This window comes from Oncorhynchus kisutch, linkage group LG7 (genome assembly GCF_002021735.2).
Source record: "Oncorhynchus kisutch isolate 150728-3 linkage group LG7, Okis_V2, whole genome shotgun sequence".
NCBI classification, from domain to species: domain Eukaryota; kingdom Metazoa; phylum Chordata; class Actinopteri; order Salmoniformes; family Salmonidae; genus Oncorhynchus; species Oncorhynchus kisutch.
The window spans coordinates 103,237-119,656 of record NC_034180.2 but is presented as its reverse complement, the minus strand read 5'-3'; the positions used below and the strand labels follow the sequence as shown (position 1 = coordinate 119,656).

Below are 16,420 nucleotides of genomic sequence, written 5' to 3'. Positions count from 1 at the left end.
GCCAACGTTTTGCTACTTTCTTGGAACGTGTCTGAAACAGAATCTCTGAACAACAGTAGCCTTGAACCTCTAGCTAATGCTAAACTAGCTGGACCATTAGACAATGTTAATCAAGCTGGACCTTTGGACAATGCTATTGACTTTGTAGCCCCCATCACTTCTCATGGGGGGCTACAAAAAATATCTACCTACCACCAGCTTTCAGGGAGATGGCACTTGGGTTGTTTGCTTGCTGGTCTTGTCGCTTTGAAGTGGCTGTGCAGGCAACGTACAATCTGCCAGATATGGAGTTGGACCTGTAATAGCCTCAGTATTTCCCACACACCTAGCTGATTCAGCACTCCTATACTGGGACAGCCTTTTGCTAATGGTTCAGAAGACCTACTCTGTTGTCAAGACCAAACTCAAGGAAGCCCTTGGCCCCAAGCAATCTCTTTCAGACACATGTGAATGCTTGCCCTAGGAAGCCTGGTGAGAGCTTGGATGTGTACATTGCTGACATCACTCGTTGGTTCTGGAGGCCTTCCCAGACTATGACCACAAGGCACAGGAAGGGGTGAAGTTTCACCACTGCGGCCGGATTGGACCCAGCCTTGCAGGCGAAGATCCATGGAGCGGAGGACATCGGTGATGCTCAGCTCGTCGCAAGTTTCTTTGAAAGAACTTGTGCAGCTCTCCAACTACATGCTGCATACCCGCCAGTGGCACAGACCCCAGACTAGGTTGCTATGTTTCGTTCTAATGACACAGATGAGAAGCTCCTTCATGCTGACTCTCACTGTGAATATCCTGAAGAGTGAAGTACACCAGCTACAGGTGGAAAACCAGAACCTCACACAGTGTTTTGGCTTCTGGGCCGACAGGACCTCCACCCCATCCAATGATGCTGCCAGAAGAGCACTCGGCTTCTCACCAGACCATCAAACTCAACATCTATCATGAGCCTACTACTCACCTGAATGCCGTGGCCCAGAGTGCCACCGTCTGTAATTTATTGCCTCTCCAGAGTACTGCCAAGGCCAACGTGATTGGAGCTCTGATGGTGGAAGCTGTCACTACTACTCTCTAGACTACCCACCAAGAGTTCAATACCCAGACTACAGGCACCAGTCTAATGCAAGGGACAGATGACACAACAACCCGAGTCCACCTCCAAGGATAGAGGGATATGTGAGCCCTCATTACAGGCTCATTGTACACTTCCAGTCCCCTGACAGACATTAGGCAGTCTAACGTGTCTGGTTCCACACAGCAGGGAAACGATCACTAGTTGTTTGTTAAGGAGCAAACTTCAGCCAGAGCTCCCTGTTGACACCCCACGATTCAAAAACGAAAGTGACAAGATGGCTTCCACAGAGGGTGTTTCAGCTAACATACTTGCCATCTTTGAGGGAATTGAAGTGTCTGCTCTTCTTGACACAGGATCGACCATTTCCATCATCAGTGAGGATTTCAGAACTTCACATCCAGCTCTGAAAAAGCGCCCCATGAAGACATCCTTTGCATTTGCTTGCTCTGTCAATGGACAATGTTTGAACAATGTTTGACATTCCCTGGACTTTGTCATTATGCATTTCCCCTAGGGAAAGAACATCTCAAGCATGAGTTTCAAGTTGTCAGAGGGGCCCATCATTCAGTGATACTAGGCTTGGTTTCCTGCAACAGCAACATGCCCTACTGGATATCCGTTGTGGAAGACATGCTGTACCACATCACCTTCCCTGGATGTTGCTGCACCCTCTATGAAGATAGATGACTTCTCTCCATGCTGCTGTGCTGTTTGTTGCTACTTGGATACCTGCCAAACGTTTCAGTTTTAATAACAGTTTAATCAAAATCTGCATTTAACACCGTATTGTTTTTTTCTTCACTCTACTCTCTTCATTCAACTTTTTCACCCTGGATGCTTTATCTGGACATGGTTCTACAGGACCTCCACCAGCCGAAAAAGCTAAGTAGTAACATCTAACTGCAGTCGCTGTACTCATAATATACAGGAGATCTATCGCCTTATGGTGAGGATGGCCGTGTTGCAAGCCCAGCTTCAGATGCAATCGTTAGGCTCTGACAAATTGAAAACCCTAGTCATTTGCAATGCAATTACCCGCAATATTAGACTTAAAAATCATCATCCAGCGATCATACACTGTTTACCAGGGAGCTAGGCTATAGCTGTAAAGGCTATTTGAAAGAGGGTGCTGTCTAAGTCTAAAACTGGTGAGCATAGAGAGTATGGGGATATTGTTATCCGCATTGGTACCAACGATGTTAGGATGAAACAGGATGAAACAATCAGAGGTCACCATGGAATCCTGACCTGTTCACCGGACCTGATGTTTTCGACTTTCTCTCTCTCTCTCTACTCACCTGCTGTCTTGACCTCTGAATGCTTATATTTACTCCTGAGGTGCTGACCTGTTGCACCCTCTACAATCACTATTATTTTACCCTGCCGGTCATCTTTGAACATCTTGAAGAACAATCTGGCCTTAAATGGTCATGTACTCTTACAATCACCCAGCACAGCCAGAAGAGGACTGGCCACCCCTCAGAGCCTGGTTCCTCTCTTGGTTTTTTCCTAGGTTACTGCATTTCTAGGGAATTTTTCCTAGCCACCATGCCTCTACATCTGCATTGCTTGCTGTTTGGGATTTTAGGCTGGGTTTCTGTATAGTGATGTGCTGATGTAAAAATGGCTTTATAAATACATTTGATTGATTGAGACTAACTTGTCGTCCGCTCAAGTTCAGTCACTGAAATCGCTTCTCAAGAAGTACACAGACGTCTTCTGCAAGAGTTCAGAAGACCAAGGTCAAACAGGGCTAATAAAGCATTGTGTCCGCACTGGCAATGCCTGTCAAACATCGTGCCTACCGTGTGATACCAGACCAAAGGCAGGAAGTATAGAACCAAGTTGACAAACTCTTGAAGACAGTTGTAATCGGAGGAAGCTACATTCTTTAGGCTGCGCCAGTAGTTCTGACCCCAACAAGGACAGATCCTGGCGTTTCTGTTTGGATTACAGAAAGCTAAATATTGTGACCATCAAAAGATTCTAATCCACTGCAGCGAGTCAACGATGCCTTGGATGGGCTGTCTGGCTCTGACTGGTTCTCAACAGTGGATCTTCAGCATGGGTACTGGCACGTGGAGCAGGAGGATCGAGAAAAGACAGCATTCACAAGAGGAGGTGAGCTGTATGCCAATGAGACCAGTGACATTCAAGAGAGTAATGAGGTATGTACTGTGGGGCCTCCGATGAAAAACTTGTACTTGGATGATGTTCATCTACATCCGTTCCTTCGAGGAACACCTGCAGCACCTGAAAGAAATCCTCTCCCGATTCCAAGCCAGCGGCCTGAAGCTGAACCCTGCCAAGTGTCGTCTCACCCAAGACCAGGTACTATTCCTAGAGCACACCTAGTGTCCAAAGATGGAATTCAGCCAGAACCAAGTAACGTGCAAAATGTGAAGGACTGGCCTACTCACACATCCACAGAAGTGAGAGCCTTCCTGGGACTCTGGATATTACCATATAGTTTATCAAGAGCTTTGCACACCATGCTGTACTGCTAAATATGTTGACTGAAAATAATGTTCCATTCTAGAGGACTTAAGCATGCCAAGATACATTCTCCTACCTGAAACACTCCTTGTCAACGCCTCCCATAGTTGTCTTCCCAGACTTCACGCAGCCATTCTACCTTTACACAGGCGCATCCTGCTCTGCGGTGAGCGCTGTGCTTGCCCAAAAAGAGGAAAGGCGTGAGACTGCTGTTGCTTATGCTAACCATGTACAAGAAGCTTTTACATAATAAAAATATTCTAAGACCTGCTTGCAATACGGCACTAAAGTCATACTGTCCTGAATACAAAGTGTTATGTTTAGGGCAAATCCAATGCAACACAAACTGAGTACCACTCTTCATATTTTCAAGCATAGTGGTGGCTACATCATGATATGGGTATGCTTGTAATTGTTAAGGAAGGGGGAGTTTTTACAGAATGGACATAAGCACATGCAAAATCCTAGAAGAAAACCTGGTTCAGTCTGCTGTCCACCAGACACTGGGAGATGAATTTACCTTTCAGCAGGACAATAACCTAAAACACAAGGCCAAATCTACACTGAAGTTGCTTACCAAGAAGACTGAATGTTCCTAAGTGGCCGAGTGTTTTAATTTGCTATGGCAAGACCTGAAAAGGGTTGTCTAGCAATGATCAACAAAAAATGTGAGCTTTTATTTAACTAGGCAAGTCAGTTAAGAACAAATTCTTATTTACAATGACAGCCTAGGAACAGTGGGTTAACTGTCTTACTGAGGGGCAGAACAACAGATCTTACCTTGTCAGCTCAGAGATTCAATCTGGCAACCTTTCAGTTACTGGACCAATGCTCTAACCACTAGGCTACCTGCCGCCTGACGAGTTTGAAGAATTTGGAAAAGAATAATGGGCAAATATTGTACAATCTAGGTGTGCAAAGCCCTTACAGACTTACCCAGAAAGACTCACATCTGTAATTGTTGCCAAAGGTTATTCTAACATGTATTGACTCAGGGGTATGAATATGTATGTAAAGTAGATATTTCATTTTAAATAAATTTGCACAAAAAAATGAAAGATTTTCACATTGTCATCATGGGGTATTGTGTTTAGATGGGTGAGAAAATAATCATATTTCATCCATTTTGATTTCAGGCTGTAGCACAACAAAAAGTGGAATAAGCCAGGTATGAATACTTTCTGAAGGCACTTTATGTGCTTGTGGTACTTTTCAAAGTACGTCAACCTCTGTGCCATGAAAGACCAGGGTCAGGTACCTGCTGGACCAATCTAACAAGACCCAAGTGATCCACTAAAAATGTTTAAGACCGTACACCTCACCTGTACCCCGACCTGGAACGAATGAGCCTGTGGAACACTTTCCTGCACCTCCTCGACCTCTGACCCTGACAGTCTTGTCAGGTGCCTTACCTCAGATCCTCAAGGCCCTGTGAGACATGGGAACACTACTTACCTGAGATGTCCCTGGATCCCCCTGTGCCTCACCAGGCCCCTTGTTAGGACCCCTCTTGCCCACCTGACCCCTCAGTAGACCAGATGTCTACACCTCAACCAGCAGTACTGGAGAAAAGTTCGTCTGAGCACCCAGATTGCCGCCGAGTTAGTCTCTTAAGTGACAGGGGAGTCTATGTACTGAAGTGAGAAGTCTATAGATCTATGGACCTCCAGCAGTATTATTTTTTTCTTATCGAATGTAGAAATGGGGATGTTTCTCTAGGGGGCGGGGGGAAGAAATGTAAGATTATTGTATAAGAGTTTCTAAGCCACTGTTGTTAGTCCTACAGTGTGGTGAATTGGAATGGTAATTGATTATCTACCTTGCAACTACTTTGCGCTATTCTGATTGGTCAGATTTAGTTAATTGTTGGAAGAGAACAGGAAGAATGGCAGTTCATGAATGCTTGTAACAGTGTTCAGTTAAAGATTTAAAAAACCAAAGAGTAATCAATCTCCATCCAGTTTGTATCCACAAAGAGAGTCATCCATCCACCATTGAAAGAACCATCAAATCCCATTAGTTTGTGTAACTATGTTTCCATCCACAGCTTTTATGTAAGTGACACCGTATAAAAAAAGTAATGACAGCTGTGATGGAAACAGGACGTTTCGGTACAATTACAATAAATCGACATTGTGGAATATTTTTGTGTCGGTCAAATTAATTCTGCAAAAAAATGGCAGTGGAAATATCTTTTGTGCAAATATTGATATAATAACCATCATATCCAAGAAAACTTGGAGTCACGCAATGATATGGTGTGTGGTCCACTACCACTTGGTTATTGTGGGAAGTTTATAGAGCTGCAACAGGCTTGGCCTCGCTTTCCATGGTTATGCTTCCAGGAACTGACACCGCCACTCATTTTTATCATACACATTTCAGCAACATGCTACAGATTAAATCAATTATGATGAACTTCCCAGGGTGGTGAAAGTGCACGGTGATGAGCTTGATGCTACTTTCCAAGAAATATCGAGGGGTTTATTCTGGTGACATGATGATAGATGCTTGACTACCGTTTGACAGATAAAAATCCATAATAATCTCATAATGGAGACTACCCCCATCCTCACTGTACCTGCCAGCTGTTGGCTAGAGCACACGTGCCAAGACCAGAGTAGGCACATTTGCTATTTAATGCAACAGTTTGTGACAAAACTATCGATATAGTTAAAAATGTGATGGAAACACATTGAACTTGAGATAAAAAAATTAAAAACTTTTGTGAAAAAGTACATTTTGTCATCATGCACTGATTTGTATCCGCAACAAGTCCATTTGGTGGAAACACCACTGGTGGGAAAATTAGAAAAAAGATTTTACAATATTCACATGAAAATCTGATGCCAATTGGTTTCAAACCTACAGTAGATACTGTATGGAATCACTTGGAATTTACGTTTCTGAATATTACGTATAATCAGAACCATTCATCAACAAATCAGATCTGTACATTTGTATTGCACTGATGTAGTCTTATGATTAAGAGTTGAGAAAGAGCTAGTGTGTCTTTTAAATGAGAAAAGTGTAACCTGTGCTGGTTTCTGCCAGGAACCCATGGAAGAAGATCTCCTTGATCCAGTTCTGCAGTTCAGAGTCCTTCTGGACATCTGAGTCACAGGTGTAGTAGTGACCAATCACATTGTGAACAAACCTATACAAAACCACAGGACAACATCAGGTATTAGCAAAACACTATGACAAAACACAGGACTGTTCCACCAGTTAGGTGCCTTATGAGTAGGGTAACTTGGTGATTTTTATTTCACCTAATTTTAACATTGTCATGAAGAGCACATGTTAAACTTAATTGTAAAAAATATATCAGAGGTTAAATAAAAATAAAAATATTATAGTCAGTGCCTATTAAGTGATAAACAAAGCTACAGGGTTGACCGTAAGTTTTTTGACGATTTTTATCTTAAATCAGCCATAAATCTCATGGTGACAGGGAATGGAAGCTTGTTCTATGCAACATGGAGGGGTAATTACATTTTTATTTAACTAGGCACAGACGGCAGCACAAAGGGCAAGAAGGTAGAGACAACAATGCATCACGCAAAGCAGCCACGACTGTCAGTAAGTGTCCATGATTGAGACTTTGAATGATGAGATGGAGATATAACTGTCCTGTTTGAGTGTTTGTTGCAGCATGTTGTGGTCGCTAGCTGCAGCGAACTGAAAAGTCGTGCGACCCAGGAATGTTCAGCTTCATTTAAAAATAATAATAATTGTGATAACATTTGCAGCCTGTCTGTCTATGGGTAACTGGGTTGAAGTGTTATGCTTTTGACATCTAGTCAAATTGTTATGATTTGACTAGATGTTCAGTGTTTCTTTACGAAAAAAAATAGTTAACAAAAAATTGGTTCACCATTTTAAAAAGAGTTCAGTTCACTTAACAGGATTGGTCTTAAAATTAGGAACAGTTTTTTTTTACTTAGTTAATCACTAATCATATGAAATATATAATAATCTTTAGAAATTACTTTATCAAAGCAACAAAATAACTAAAGCTTTAAAAGGATGAAAAGTTGTAGAAATGTTGAGGTTAAGTGGGTTAAAATCTTCCTAGAAGTCACAGAGGATGCACAGAGGGACATGTTAAAATGCAGATTTTTTTCACGTTAACAACACTTTATTAATATATAAAAATGTATTGAATTTTCCATGAGGTCTATTTAATATAGCTTTAATATAACAGGCTTAAAAAATATCAAAGGTACACCAAAGACACTCATTTCATGGAATGACCCAGCACCGATATTATGGGCTACATTGTCATAGTGCAAAAGAGCACAAATCTTTGCAAAAAAGACCGTAAGCCTCATTATAATCTGGCAGCATGATTTACTTTGGAGGAACGAGTAGACTACAGTTTAGAAAAACTGAGCAAAAATGTAGCTGCATGAACTAGCCTCCTTATAATGCACAAATCTAATTGTGCTGTCAAATTGACAGATCTTGGATTTTTTTCACCACAAAACTCAAGAGACCTGTACACAAACTACCTGTGAACGATGTCCCACAACCTGAGTCCATCATCCCTGTAGAGGAAGTTGGGGATTGACTCCAGACCACGTGCTGTGATGTCCTCCGGCATACAGAGGGAGCTGTAGGTCAATGAGGCCACAGCTTTCTTCAGGAACTCAACCATCCCTGGACCTCCGACACTGGCATTCTTCAAGATGGGTTAAAGGGATAGTTCACCTTTTTTTAATCATGGCATAATCTATTTCACAGAGCAAAATATCCACCCTTGTTGAGTATTTTTTATTTTATTTTATTTTTTATTGCAAAAATGTGCTGTTTCCATCAAGCCTGTTGGGTAATTCAGCCTCCTGATGGTTGGATGGAAACATGGTTTATGTAACCAGTGAGAAAAACCTGTCACTTCTCTCCTTGTGTCATATAATTGGACATGCAGTTGGGTTCTAATGGCGATCAGTGTTTTAAATATCAAACAGGGTTATCAATGACAGAACTTGTTAATGACAGACGCCAGGGCAGCTCTGTGGTTTAAGCCACAAAGGCAGGTTGCCTGATATCACAAAAATGATGCACACGCATAGATGGGGCAGATGACTGTGTGTTATGAGTCTGAACGGTCAGATAGCTAGCAACAATGACAAGAAGCCCATGTGATTCCCATGTGGGGAATCGCAGGTGGCTTGTTTCAGCTCGTTGCATTTTGTCCTTGATACCATGTCTTGTTTTCAGGTGTTTAAACTTATCACATCTATGCTAATATGGCTATGCTAATATGGATACAATTCTCTATCTAGCCAACAACTGTAACGATATATTTGAGAGACAAGTGCTTATTGTGCAAATGTATTTATGTTTTCAATAAACATTTGGAGACAAAATAGAGTTAAAGTTGTCAATAATCCTTTGGCATTGACAGTTGTTTTGCCCTCAAATTGCGCTGCATCGGTTTTGTTGCTTAACAACCCTCCCGTTTAGGGCTGAGAGGTTCACAGAGATGTATCACAACAACGCCTGACACTTCAGCCTGATGATAAATTTACTCTACCGCGGTATGTGTCGCTAGGCAACGCCTGACAGTTCAGCCTGATGATCAATTTACTCTACCGCGGTATGTGTCGCTAGGCAACGCCTGACACTTCAGCCTGATGATCAGTTTACTCTACCACGGTATGTGTCGCTAGGTGTACATCTCAAAACGATAACCAGCTCAGTGTCAAATGTGTTACAGGCTTTGATTTTCCCATTTACGTTTTGAGGTTGGACTTTAGCACATACAGTATAGCTCGTTAGCATGTAGGGCGCACTGATTGGTGTCACCTCACTAGACAGTATGTGTTACACCTGTGCTGGTTGCCATCTTGTTAGTGGGAAGGTGTTTCACGGTGCTGGCCCAGGTGCTATTTAAGAATGGGTGGCCCAGTGCTCCAGATGTCTTGAGATATGTGGAGGGTCAACACCTTTAGGTGTGGTGCTCCCTATATGAGTTCTAGAAAAATATTCCTTTGTCTGATTTTCGTTTTGCTCCACCTTTTTGGTTTGCTTCCTGTCTGTAAGTTTGATGTGGGTTTTTCTTTTGTTTACCTCTTCTTGGGCAAATTTTGTCGGAGCTCATGGTGGGTGTCTTTTAGGTTCCAGTTGTTGTTGCTAGTCAACTTTCAGTGGATACCCCCATGAGTGTCTTTCAGAAGCCCTCCTAAAACCCCACCTGTTTTGTTTTGGTCGTTGGTCAGTGACTCTGTTAGTTCCCCCTTCTGTTTGAGTGACATTTTTGCTGGGGAACGTAACAAAAGTTCAGATTGTATAATCGTATAGTGTTTCGAAGGCCTTATTTTAGATGTACTTCACGTTGTTTAATCTGAACAGTTTTTAAATAAGTTAGCTGGTAATTTTGGAACGTCCAGAATAATCATTTTTGGAGAATGTAACAATGCTAGTGGAAATGGATTGTATCAGCGGTGCATCTATAAGCATGCAGAAAGCAGGGTGCTTATTTTTGAACACAGAGCTCTTATGCTTTTGAATCAGTTTCCACTAGCATTGTGACATTCCACGTGTATTAACGTATTATAGAACATTATAAGTATGGAATAGGCAGTACCTCTGTGAACAGCCCATTCTCTGATATGAGGGCCTGTCTAGCTAGAGTGTTGATCTGCAGAGTGTAGCGGAAGTGAGAGATCAGGAGCTATGGAGAAAGATGGAACGATGATACATGAAATTCACACCTAAAAATGCTATGTATTGTACTGAACTACAAACAACCTACTGCTTCTTTCAATTACAAAATATACATACAATGAATACATTTATTTCCAAATACTTCAGGTTCTCTTAATCATGTTAAAAGTATTGAGTTAATAGGAAAATGAAAACTCACACAACTGTAGTGTTATAACAGTTGAAAACATACTCAGTGTCTGTGTGCACAGCAGTAGGTATGTACCTTGTAGATGGGATGCACCATTGGTAGGTTACGCAGTGTCGACATGGCGAACACCTCAGCCAGCAGGTGAGTCCTCAGCAGGTGAAAGTTCAGCTCATGTTCTGCAAAGTCAGCGCTCCTCACAAAGATCTTGGCCAGGAGCCAGTCATACTCAGAGTCAGTAGGAAGGAAGATGGGGTTGTCTTCTCCAGGCTCCTGCTTCAGCTGTGAAAGGAAGCAGAACAATCATGGCTTGCTTCATTAATTGAGAATGTGTATATCATTACAATTTAAAGACATATGGAAGTTTTAATAGTTGTTTTCTTAAAACGAGTGTTGCCTGTATGGTTCATGCAGACATAGGATATAACATGAATCATGAAACCCCCAAATCCTTAGTTTTAGGCTAACAGTATATGCTTTTGCTCATGCTTTTTGCTTTCTGGTTCGTTTATTAGTTCATTTCTGGGCAATATTTATGTCCATTTATGGGACTCCTTTTGGTTCAAGAGAACTCGCAGTGGCAAACATTCTGATGATGAACACTAAGATGATTTAGTTTGGGTTTCGGAAGTAAAGATCTCATTCTTATGTGAGATGTACCTGGATTGCGATGGGAATGAGCTTATCTTCTGGGGTCACATAGAGCAAGCAGAGAGGAGCAGCCAAGAAGTGCTGTTTCCCGTGGATCACGTTTGCTGTCACTCCATGTAGACGCTTGTAGTCAACCAGAAAGATGTTGCCTTTCTGTTTAGGTTAGGACATTAATGAGTTGGGGAGGCAGATGTTGCCAACAACACCACCATGCCAAAGGAAGTGTACTGACACAATGTACAACATATTGTACTGTACCACACACAATTTCCCGAGGAAGAAACCACTAGAGCAATAACAGAACGATGAATGACATCCATTACTCCATTTTTACAAACCTGAATTTCTGCTTCAAGGTTTTTTCCGAAAAGGGAAGCCTTCACCATGTCTTCTGTGACGGGGAAGTTCTCTGGAAGCTTGGAGCAGCGATGGATCATCATGGGGTTGATGCCGTTCAGAAGCTGGTACCCAAAAAACGTGTCCTCCTTCCAGTTCTTTTCGACATATTCTAGAAAAAAACAAAATGATCATGTGTAAAATGAAACTTTGTGCAAAATAATAATGAGATGCTAATGATTCCAGTGAGCTATTTGAATGCTGCCTTTTTTGAAGACTGAGACCAACTTACCATAGACGTCAGTCTTGTGTCCATTGAAAACGTGACTGAGTTCATCTAGGCTCTTCCATTGTTTCTTGTTGGTGGAATGGGTTTCTAGTTTGAGTGACAACAATCTGCCAGGATAGAGGAGGAACTTGACTTCAACATGAGAAAGATGGTGCAGTTGATTAGAGAATGTTGCTAACAATGCCAGGATGTCCCCCAGGGCTCTGTGCTAGGTCCACTACTCTTCAATATCCTCCCCCTAGGGTGATCGACTCATTCACAGGCCACATATCCTTAATATTATGTGTCAATCGGCATTTGATTTGGTGAAAAGTTCAGCTATTTGGTTATAATGTCTGCTAAATGGTTAATGGGCTTGTTATTTGATACGATTTCAGGCATGATTTGAGTGGCTAAAAACAAATTCATTTAGGAAAACCTTGCCTGAGGGTGTTATTACTGGCATCATTCCTATAATCCACGTTCCACCACAAACCTGATGGCCACATTCCCAACATCTCATAATATCACAATTACCTGAACTGGTGTAGGACAATCACATCTCATCTCACCGTAAAGGAAGTATTTTTAAAGGTGTGTTGGGGATATGCCAATAGAGATGAATAAATATCTAATTCATTTCCTGGTGCTGCCTCTTATGGTTCTCAACCTGGTTTCCATGTTCCCCTGGGAACTTGGCCTATACTCAGGTGGTACTTGCGAAGACTCACAAGAGCATAGGCCTACAGGTAAAATGCACACGAGGGGGGATACTTCAGGGGTACACTGGGAAGAGCAAAATGTTACTGTTTTACAGTAAGCAAAACCATTTTGAAAACCAGTGCTCCAACTTACGCTTCGACTGCTGTGAACTTGAACTCCAAGTCCTTGGTGAAAGAGAAGCGGACCTCAGCAGGGAGATCAGAAGCGCTGTCAACTTTCATTATTTCGGGTAGACCCTCGGCATATATACTCCAACTGAAGGGAATAACATGGTAAATCAAGACGGGATACACAGCCTGTGGTTCACCATTACATACAAAATGGTAGCTTAGGTGACTTCACATGAATGTATCTGTGTTTAAGAGTTATTTGTTTCTTTGGAGTTTAGAGTTTATAGTTTAGAAAAAATGATGTGTCATTCCACAAATGCTACAACTATACACTACCGTTTTTTTAATTCATTGTGGACCACTCAAATTGAGTTGAGACACTAAACAATCATAGTCAAACATGGTACAGTAGAGGTGTGATCTATAATACATTACATCTGTACGCATAAACAAACATCTGTACATAAATGGACAATTAGGCACTTATAAAGAAGTCTCCTAGACTGTTAAAATAATATATTTGACTGGACAGCTGAGGAAACACATCCTCTCGACTGTTGTTGTGTAACCCACAGTGAAGCAAGACATGAGCATCTGTTTCAATGGAACCATTGTAAAAACAAAACAAGTGCATAGATGTTTAAGGGAGTGTTTGTGTATCGACCAGTCTCAACAGCGAGAGGGGTCACTCCACATAAAACATGTGCAAGAGAGCTTCGATATTGCTGGGATTAAACTGTACGTACATAGGGCTCAGTCCCAAACAAGGCTATTATGGTTCTTTTGTTTTTATTTTTTATATTTATGTTTCAATTCATTTTCAGGCTTGATTTTCTAGTTTAGATTCTGTTTTCATTTGATTAAAAACATTTATATTTCATTTTTATATTATTTTGGTTTTAGTTTTTGTGTAAGGGACAGAAAGTAGCCTGGGCGTGGGAGGCTAGAAGACATTTATGTGTTGTTGGACTATAGTTTGAGTGTTTTTGGGGGATTTCACTTCTTGCCACTGGGGGGCAGTTTTAAATAAGGTGATGGGTCAGGTCATAGTCTCGGTTATATTTAAATTATGAAGTCAATCTCAATGTGACTTGCCCATGTTAACAGCAATCCAATGCTTTTATTTAACCTTAGTAGTCAAAACCACATTTTATTGGACACATACACATATTTAGCAGATGTTATCGCGGGTGTAGTGAAATGCTTGTGTTCCTAGCTCCAACAGTAGAGTAGTATCTAACAATACACAACAATACACACATCTAAAGTAAAAGAATGGAATTAAGAAATATATAAATATTAGGACGAGCAATGTGGGAGTTGATGAGTAAAGCAGTATGTCAACATTATTAAACTGACTACCGTAAGAAGAATAAAGTACCTTTACCTGACAGAAAGAGGGGAAAAAAACATCAAATGAACTAATAGCTAGTAAAAGTGGTGCACTAGCTGCCTATTTGAAACGTCGCCATTTTCCTGGCAGAACCCATCCGATTCAGAACTTTTAAAAGCCATTTAGATTTTTGCCCAAAGTTTAGTAGAAAAACAAACAACTGAACATAATTTGATGTTTTTTGTTTTAGTTTGTTTTAGAGGCAAAGATAATAGTTTCAGTATAGTTTTTCTAACTGATTTCTTAATCATTTTATGTCAGTTTAGGACATTTTTGTTTCAGTTTTAGTTTACTATAATAACTTTGGTCCCAGCAGTGTGTTTAAAACTTTTTACTTTCGTGTTTGTACCACTTTAGTTCATTGCTCTCTAAAGTGCTGATTCAAAAGCATTTGGATGTTGTTTTGAATTGTTTCTGCATCTTAGGAGTTGAGTTTCAATATCTCAGAACCAGCCTCTCACCGGTACACCTTTTGCCGACTCTGCAGCTCCTTCTTTCTCTCTTCTATGGCCTCTGGCCAGGTCTCATTGAATATCAGTTTACCTTATCAACAAAATGCCATAAAGTGTGATTATTTTCATGTTTTAGGGGGATTGATCAACATCTTAAACCATTTAAAGTATATCCACCATTATTCCATAAAATTGGCCCGTTTGACACATTTCATAATAAACTACAAATGACTTTCAGCGAGCTGATGTATAACAGGCACAGCAGGTCTACTCAGAACTTAACCTAGACAATGATCTATATACCAACATACTGACCAGTGGCCTCTCTGAACATCAGCCGCTCATTGCCTGAGATCCAGTGGTAACAGGGAAAGTTGACTGTATCTCCCTCTGGTGTGGTCACCACTACTTTAGAGCAGAACCAGTCATCGTTGAGGAAGCAGAATGGGAGGTACGGCTCTGATTCCAGCACCACAAACTCCAGATGGCCCAGGGACGAAGGACAGAACACATCAAGCTCAATCACCTACAGAGAGATAGATGACATGTTAGACTGATCCCAGCAAACAAACAACTTTCTCTCAACGTTGACTAAGTTGAGCCTGTTTGTTTTGTTGTTTTTCAATTTATTTATTTTTTATTTCACATTTATTTAACCAGGTAGGTTAGTTGAGAACAATTTCTCATTTACAACTGCGACCTGGCCAAGATAAAGCAAAGCAGTGCGACAAAACGAACACAGAGTTATACATGGGATAAACAAACATACAGTCAATAACACAATAGAAAAATCTGTATACAGTGTGTGCAAATGAAGTAAGGAGGTAAGGGCAATAAATAGGCCATAGTGGCAAAGTAATTAGAATTTAGCAATTAACCTGGAGTGATAGATGTGCAGATGAGGATGTGCAAGTAGAAATACTGGTGTGCCAAAAGAGCAGAAAAACAAAAACAAATATGGGGATGAGGTAGGGTAGTTGGCTGGATGGGCAATTTACCAATGGGCTGTGGTACAGCTGCAGCGATCGGGTAAGCTGCTCTGACAGCAGATGCTTAAAGTTAGTGAGGGAGATATAAGACTCCAACTTAGTGCTTTTTGCAATTTTCCAGCAGAGAACTGGAAGGAAAGGCAGCCAAAGGAGGTGTTGGCTTTGGGGAGGACCAGTGAAATATTCCTGCTGGAGCGCGTGCTACAGGTGGGTGTTGCTATGGTGACCAGTGAGCTGAGATAAGGGGGAGCTTACCTAGAAAATACTTATAGATAACTGGAGCCAATGGGTTTGGCGGCGAATATGTAGCGAGGACCAGCCAACGAGAGCATACAGGTTGCAGTGGTGGGTAGTAGATGGGGCTTTGGTGACAAAAACGGATGGCACTGTGATAGACTGCATCAGTTTGCTGAGTAGAGTGTTGGAGGCTATTTTGTAAATGACGTTGCTGAAGTCAAGGATCGGTAGGATAGTCAGTTTTACAAGGGTATGTTTGGCAGCATGAGTGAAGGAGGCTTGTGCGAAATAGGAAGCCGGTTCTAGATTTCATTTTGGATTGGAGATGCTTAATGAGTCTGGATGGAGAGTTTACAGTCTAGCCAGACACCTAAGTATTTATAGTAGTCCACATATTCTAAGTCAGAAACCGTCCAGAGTAGTGATGCTAGTCGGGAAGGCGGTTAGCGATCGGTTGAAGAGCATGCATTAGTTTTACTAGTATTTAAGAGCAGTTGGAGGCCACAGAAGGGTGTTGAATGGCATTGAAGCTCGTCTGGAGGTTTGTTACATTCCAGAATGTAGCCTTAATTTGGCATTTGGAGCAGTACAGAGGGTTAATACTTTGTTCACTAGGTACAGACCACACCTTCAACATAGTTTTAAAGATGTTATTGTAAGGGAATGGTAGTTTAGAGAGGTGGAGGATGAGGGTTTGCGTAGGTATCTCAGATGGGGGGAGTGAGGCCTAAGAGGCTGTTTTAAATACCATCAAACCAGTGGGCCGCGGCCGGGTATACAGAGATTTCCAGTTTACAGAGGAGTTTAGAGTGCAGTGACTTGTCCTATAAGGAGCAT

At 41.5% G+C, this 16,420-nt stretch overlaps 1 protein-coding gene across 1 annotated transcript in view; it reads right to left on the bottom strand.

Moving 5' to 3' along the window:
- Positions 1 to 16,420, bottom strand: part of LOC109877599 (hydroperoxide isomerase ALOXE3-like) — a 90,772-nt gene that overhangs the window by 2,915 nt on the left and 71,437 nt on the right. The window contains exons 8-11 of the mRNA XM_031828217.1: positions 10,503 to 10,706; positions 10,158 to 10,244; positions 8,080 to 8,249; positions 6,601 to 6,722 (exon numbers count right to left, since the gene is read on the bottom strand). Coding sequence (XP_031684077.1) covers positions 6,601 to 6,722; positions 8,080 to 8,249; positions 10,158 to 10,244; positions 10,503 to 10,706 — 583 coding nt within the window. The remainder of the gene's footprint in view (positions 1 to 6,600; positions 6,723 to 8,079; positions 8,250 to 10,157; positions 10,245 to 10,502; positions 10,707 to 16,420) is intronic.